At 43.9% G+C, this 7,500-nt stretch overlaps 1 protein-coding gene across 6 annotated transcripts in view; it reads left to right on the top strand.

The window, feature by feature from the left end:
• LOC143279679 (3',5'-cyclic-AMP phosphodiesterase 4C-like) overlaps window positions 1–7,500 on the top strand; it is a 757,240-nt gene that overhangs the window by 456,521 nt on the left and 293,219 nt on the right. For all 6 annotated transcript variants that reach the window (XM_076583764.1, XM_076583765.1, XM_076583761.1 and 3 more), the window contains one exon: window positions 1,610–1,816. In XM_076583764.1, the coding sequence (XP_076439879.1) occupies window positions 1,610–1,816 (207 nt within the window). The remainder of the gene's footprint in view (window positions 1–1,609; window positions 1,817–7,500) is intronic.

Below are 7,500 nucleotides of genomic sequence, written 5' to 3'. Positions count from 1 at the left end.
AATCGTATGTTCACTTGATGAAGAATGGTTCTGTTTACAGTATTCGTAAACTATGCGTTTATATATTTAATGCCCTGAAGATACGACAGGAATTCTGTGACAACAATGATGAAAGTTAGAATTAATTTACAATGCACGAGAAGCACTTTTGTTCTACAGGTTAAGTTTGTACGTATTTTACATTTTGTTGTGGTTGAGTGATCACCATATTGTGTACTTTTGACCTCTTTCTAGGGGCCGGAGGCCTGGAGATTAAAGTTTTGTTCTTGTTCTTGTTCTCTCTCTCTCTCTCAACAGTTTTCCTCTCTCTCCTTCGTATCTCTTCCTTCCTTCTCTCCTTCACGCATATGCATACTATGTTATTTTGTGGGGAATTGTGTATTTTCTATGCCATATATTTGTTCTTGTTGTTTGTTGCCATGCGATGTGTATGTATTTTGTTCCCTACTTTTTTTTCAGTCTTCTTGTATTTCCTAAATTAGTTTATACGTTTTCTTTACGAGGGTAGGATGAGAACAGGCCGATAAGTGCCTATTCCTTTCGATTTCTCTCTCTCTTTCTCTCTCTTCCTCTCTGTCACTTCCTCTGTCTCTTTCTCACAATCTCTCTCTCTCTTTCTCTCTCTCTCTGTCTCTCTCTCTCTCTCTCTGTCTTCCTCTGTTTCCCTGTCTGTCTCTGTGTGTATATGTGTACGTGTGTGTGTGTGTGTGGAGGGGGGGTCTGTGTGTCTGTCTGTCCATGCACTTCCAGTAATTAATTAACCAAGTGGGTCTCCACTCAGGCAGAAGATCTTGCACTGTCTGTCTGGCCCCCACGACTGAACGCTAATCGTCGTCAGTAAGGGGGGGGGGGGGTTGGGGGGCCGACGAGACAGGGGCCCGGGGGGAGAGAGGGAGAGGGGAGGGGTTGTTTGGAGAGCGAGGAGGGATGGAGGAGGAGGCATATATATAGTCGACGGCCTCCGTCATTTACGCAGACTGGGAAGGGTCAGGTCTAATTGTCTGTCGACACTCGGTGAGCGCGGTAAGGCAGGGCGGGGTCTTCTCTGGTGGGTGGCTTGGTGGTGGTCTGACAGTGACAGCTTCCTTTTACCTTCCCCCTTGTGTGGATGGACGGACCGTCCTCCTGGGGAGAATCGCTCTGTTTCTGTCCCTGTTTCTGTCTCTGTCTGTCTCTGTGTGTCTGTGTGTCTGTCTGTCTGTCTCTGTGTGTGTGTGTGTGTGTGTGTGTGTGTATGAGCATTTGCGTCTATTCGTGTGTGTGTGTGTAGTGTGTGTGTGATGTATTTTATGTGTGTTTGCGTGTGTGCGTGTGTATTATAAGTGTGCGTGCTTGTGCGTGTGTGTGTGTGTGTGTGTGTGTGTGTGCGCGCGCGAGCGCGCGCGCGCGCACCTTCCCATGCGCTTCCTCCATTCTTTCCTAGACCATCGTCCAACCTCTGCCCCACGACCACCCTCTCTTCCTTTCACTCTCTCATTGTGTGTGTGTGTGTGTCTGTGTGTATGTGCACTCGCATGTGTGTGTGTGCAACAACGATGTTGTTTTTAAAACTTCCCTACAGCGATCAACCCGATTTTTAACTGGTCCTGTCTCCTGTCCTTCCCTACAGTTTTGACGTGGAGAATGGAGCGGGGCCGGGCAGGACTCCTCTGGAGGGGGGCAGCCCGTCGTCGGGCCTGGTGCTGCAGCACCTGCCGCAGCGCCGCGAGTCCTTCCTCTACCGCTCCGAGAGCGACTACGACCTGTCGCCCAAGACGGGGGGTCCTCGCCACGCAGCCTCCCTGCCCGGAGCCCATCCCGGGACCTCGGAGCCACAGTGAGTAATTTTTTTTTTTTTAAATATAGCGCTATAATACACGCATAAGCAAGCTCTAAGCGCTTTACAATCCAGTACCTAAAGTGAAACAAGAAAGCATATAAAAACAGAATCATTAATATTATAAAAACATAATGCATAAATCTCACAAAGTACCATACTCTAAATACTACAACTGTTACACTCCAACACTCACACACACACACACACACACACACACACACACACACACACACACACACACACACACACACACACACATGATTAAACGGCTGAGATAACAGCAGTGTTCACTGAAAATACATACATGTAAAAAGGAACATAATTGTAATCTGCATGTCATAGATTTTGTAAAAATTGTAAAATAAAGTTTTGGATAGAAAAGGTAAAAGGGATTAAAAAAAAATTAAAAAATTAAAAAATTAATCGGGTCATTCTCCCTTTCGAACCACACCACCATCCTCCATCTACCCACCCCCATTCTCTCTACTCACCCATCACACACACTCACATTGCCATGGGCCTGGGACAACAGCACTATTTGAGTTATGACAAGTAATGCCTTGAGTAATGCCTTGTGACTGTCTGTCTGTCTGTCTGTCTGTCTGTCTGTCTGTCTCCCGTCTTGCACCGTGTGAGGTTTTTTTTTCAGTTTCACTTTTAATTTCTCAAGGAGGTGTCACTGCGTTCGGACAGATCCATGTACGCCACACCACATCTGCTTGGCAGATGCCTGACCAGCAGCGTAACCCAGCGGGCTTAGTGAGGTCTTGAATGCATGCTTATAAATTTGTGTACCTTCTTCTTCTTCTTCTTCTTCTTCTTTTTCTTCTTCGTTCGTGGGCTGCAACTCCCACTTTCACTCGTATGGACACGAGTGGGCTTTTACGTGTATGACCGTTTTTACCCCGCCATGTAGGCAGCCATACTCCGTTTTCGGGGGTGTGCATGCTGGGTATGTTCTTGTTTCCATAACCCACCGAACGCTGACATGGATTACAGGATCTTTAACGTGCGTATTTGATCTTCTGCTTGCATATACACACGAAGGGGGTTCAGGCACTAGCAGGTCTGCACATATGTTTGACCTGGGAGATCGTAAAAAAATCTCCACCCTTCACCCACCAGGCGCCGTCACCGTGATTCGAACCCGGAACCCTCAGATTGACAGTCCAACGCTTTAACCACTCGGCTATTGCGCCCGTCTGTGTACCTATCAGAGTGGATTTCTTCTAGAGAACTTTGCCAGAGGACATCACTCTCGTTGCCATGGGTTCTTTTTTTTTCAGTGCGCCAAATGCGTGCTGCACACGGGACCTAGGTTTATCGTCTCACCCGAGAGACCAGACGCTCAGTTTGATTAATTTTTCCAGTCAAACTTGGGAGAAAGGGCGAGAGCGGGATTCGAACCCACACCCTCAAGGACTCTCTATATTGGCAGCTGAGCGTCTTGATCATTCTGCCACATTCCTCCGCAAGAGTGTGTGTGTGTGTCATGGCTTATACGTATGGCTGTTTGCAACGCAAAGGAGTGGTAACTCTCTCTCTCTCTGTGTTTACAAGGTTACACGTCTTCTAAGTCAGTGCTGCTTACGCTACTCATTCAGCTAGCACACAAGTAAATGAAAGGAAGATCCGGTGTGTGGGGTTTGTGCCAGTGTGCCTTTTATTTACCTGTGGTGCTAGCTGAATCGGTAGCATAAGCAGCATTGACTTGATGAAGTTGTGTACGTTTTAAATGTAGACATTTACCACTCTTTATTGCTGGGGGGTGATGGGGGGCGGGGTGGGAGTACATTAGAACAAACCCAGACACTTCCTCAAAACGGAAGCTTCGGGCTTGATCTTATACCGATCATTTGACATACATGTGCACATAGCAGCAATGACAGACGATTTTTTTTTTTTAATGTGCAAAGCACAAAGGAGCTTTTTATTCGAGGCAGTCATAGCCTTTTTAATCCTGAGTTTGCTACACAGAACATAACAGGATAACACAAAACAAACACACGGTTGCCTCGGCGGATTTTCGACTCGAAAATAAAACAACAGTATCAGTATCAGTATCAATACCTCAGGGAGGCGTCACTGCGTTCGTTCAAATCCGTATACGCTACACCACATCTGCCAAACAGATGCCTGACCAGCAGCGTGACCCAACGCGCTTAGTCAGGCCTAGAGAAAAATAATAAGATAAAATAAATAAATAAATAAACAAATAATAGTAAAATAAAATAAAATACATAAAATTAAAAAATAACATTTTTTAAATAATGAAAATAAATAAATGAATTAAATTAAATAACTAAAAATTAAAAATAAAATAAAAATCTATTAAAGAATAAATTAATTTTTTCTAATGATAGATAAATGCATAAAAAATAATAATACTAATAATAATAATAATATTTAAAAGGCGCAAAATCTTGAAAACAACAAGGAAACACCAATCCAACTCGATGTAAATCCTCCAGTCCAGAACGTGACAAAAACAATGCCACTGACGAAGACAGCTCCAAGCTCCAGTACCACTCCTAGTCCAACCCCCGCAAAAAAAGGAAGTAAACATAATCATAGATAATATTGATAACTAAAACCTGCCAAGCCTTTTCCCCCTGGTACAGGAAAGCCTGTAGCGCTGTCAGTTTCACCCCCCCCCCCCCACACCCCCACCCCCCTTTACCTTCACCACCTCACCCCTCCACACCACCCCTTACCCCCCCCCCCTTTTACCCACCCCCCACCCTCCCTACAATCCCGCTCCCCATTCCAGTTTTTCAGTTTCAGTAGCTCAAGGAGGCGTCACTGCGTTCGGACAAATCCATATTACGCTACACCACATCTGCCAAGCAGATGCCTGACCAGCAGCGTAACCTAACGCGCTTAGTCAGGCCTTGAGAGAAAAAAAAAGGGGGGGGGGAGTGGGGGGTGAATAAATAATAGATGAATACATTTTTTTAAAATTACTACTACCACTACTAATAACATGTATAATGCGCAAAAAGTTGGTGAAGTCAACTATAAGCGTACGTAAATAAATAGATAATAATTATAATATAAAAAAGTAATAATAATAATAATAATAAATAAATAAATAAGACAACAACGATGATAAATAAACAAATAAATGTAAAACATGGAGACTGACACACATTCACACATACACCCACATAATTATGCATAACAGATTATGCACCAAACATGCAGTTTCACAGATATGAAAGCACAGTAAAAAAAAATATATATATACACATACGTTCTTCATCATTTCCACCACCACCACCACCACCACCATTACCTTCACGAATCCACCCGTTTTTCTCCACCATTCCGTCCCGTTCCCACCCCCACTCTACACCCCCACCCTACCCCAACACATACTTTCTTCATCATCAGCACCACCACCACCACCACCACCACCTCCACCACCGCAAATCCACCCTTTGCTCCCACCCCCACCCCTACCCCCCCATTCCAGCCCCTCCAACTGCCCCCAAACTTCATCCCATTCCCTTTTTTTTCTTTTTTTTAAGATCGTTCGATCCTGGTGTTTGAAGCATATACCGATTTACCCCCTTCTCGTTTATTCTGGGTTGTTTTTGATTCCATAGTCTTCCCGTTATGGATTTCGACTCCGCCTTCTTCTTGGGCGAGACAGTGAATGCCCCGAAATAGTTGTGTGAGGGAAGTGAATTTCCGGCCTCTTGACAAGGGCCAAAATAGTGATACCTGCCTTCCCCCTTCCTCCACCCACCCTCCGAACCCCCGCCCCCGCCTCTCTCTCTCTCTCTCGTCGATATTTCGGGGGTTGGGGTTAGACAGAGTGGGCAAAGTATGGAAACATGAGGGGGAAAAAAGTAATATAGTATAATTGCAATGAAGTCTTATTTGAAAGGAAAATAAATGGAACTTTTTTGTTTGTATTGGGACATTCAGGTCATCGGTAACACACACACACACACACACACACACACACACACACACATATATATATATATATATATATATACACACGCTCACACATACACACACACACACACAAATTTATAGTCCTACAGCCCCACACACACACATACACACACACACACACACATATATATATATATATGTGTGTGTGTGTGTGTGTGTGTACAGAAAGAGGTGTGTGTGTGTGTGTGTAGGACTATAAATTTGTGTGTGTGTGTGTGAGCGTGTGTGCGTGTGTGTGTGTGTGTGCGTGTGTGTGTGTGTGTGTGCGTGCGTGCGTGCTTTTACGTGGGTGTTTGTGTGTGTGTAGTATGTAGTGTGTGCGTGCGTGCGTGTGTGTGTGTGTGTGTGCGTGTTTGTGTGTGTGTGTGCATGTGTATAATGTATTTGTGACTCTTTGCGTGCTTGTGTATTATGTGTAAGTCTTTCTGTGTATAATTATGTGTGTGTGTGTTTCTTGGCTCGACATGAAAGGTTTTCAGGCTGTGCCTACCACCGAATCAGAATTGTCTTTGTTTTTTTCTTTACATTGATGTGTGTTAGCTTTTCGCTGTTAATGGTTTGGAGCCATTGAATACGAAAGAAATATCAGGAAAAAAAACAAACCCTGTAGATAATTGGATAGTTTGAAGATTCTTACCTTGGGCTTTTTTTTTTTTTTTTTTTTTTTTTTTTTTTTTTTTTGTAAATCACGTCTTTTTTGTGTGTGTGTAATTAATGAGCTTTATCATACCACAGAGAAGAAGGAAACAAATCAAGATTCCTTTAACGAGTTTCTTTAATGCAACGCTAAATATTTCAGTTGTGAATATTTTTTTTTTTTTAGATTAAGGAAAGGGGTTGTTATGTGTGGAAACAAAGAATACAAAACCGCAAGACTAAACTCGCCAACATATTATTTTTTTTAGAGTAACAATATTGTAATGATTCGTTGTGTCCCAGAATAATTTGCCGTTCAGTTTTTTTCATCCTCATGAGAAGATGTTTGAGGACAGGCACACAGAGAGACAGAGACAGAGACAGAGAGAGAGAGAGGGAGAGGAGTATTGACTGATAAGAGTGTGTGTTGTTTTGTGTGCTCGACTGCTCTGGAAAAGTTCACTGTGTGTGTGTGCCCCAGGGTGTTCTTTTTTTCCCCCTTTCTACGTATTCGCCCCCTCCTGTTTCTCTTCTGTTTCTCCTCCTCCGCCTACTCCTATCCGCCTTGCCCTTCCTCTCTTTTTTGTCTTCTCCTCCTCTTCCTTCTCCTCTTCCTCCTCTTCCTCCTCCTCTTTCTTGTGTTGTTTTTGTTGTACTTCTTTGTTTCCTGTGGTTTGTTTTCTTGTTTCTCCATTTGTATTTGTATTTCTCTTCTTTTTTTTTATCGCAACAGATTTCTCTGTGTGAAATTCGGGCTGCTCTCTCCCCAGGGAGAGTGCTTCGCTACACTACAATGCCACCCAATTTTTTTTTTCCTGCGTGCAGTTTTATTTGGTTTTTTCCTATTGAAGTGGACTTTTCTACAGAATTTTGCCAGGAACAACCCTTTTGTTGCCGTGGGTTCTTTTACGTGCGCTAAGTGCATGCTGCACACGGGACCTCGGTTTATCGTCTCATTCGAATTTCTAGCGTCCAGACCACCACTCAAAGTTCTAGTGGAGGGGGAGAAAATATCGGCGGCTGAGCCGTGATTGGAACCAGCGCGCTCAGAATTTATTCTCTCGCTTCCTAGGCGGACG

This window comes from Babylonia areolata, chromosome 3 (genome assembly GCF_041734735.1).
Source record: "Babylonia areolata isolate BAREFJ2019XMU chromosome 3, ASM4173473v1, whole genome shotgun sequence".
In the NCBI taxonomy this organism is placed as follows: domain Eukaryota; kingdom Metazoa; phylum Mollusca; class Gastropoda; order Neogastropoda; family Buccinidae; genus Babylonia; species Babylonia areolata.
The sequence above is the reverse complement of the archived record's forward strand: the minus strand, read 5'-3'. Positions and strand labels throughout refer to the sequence as shown.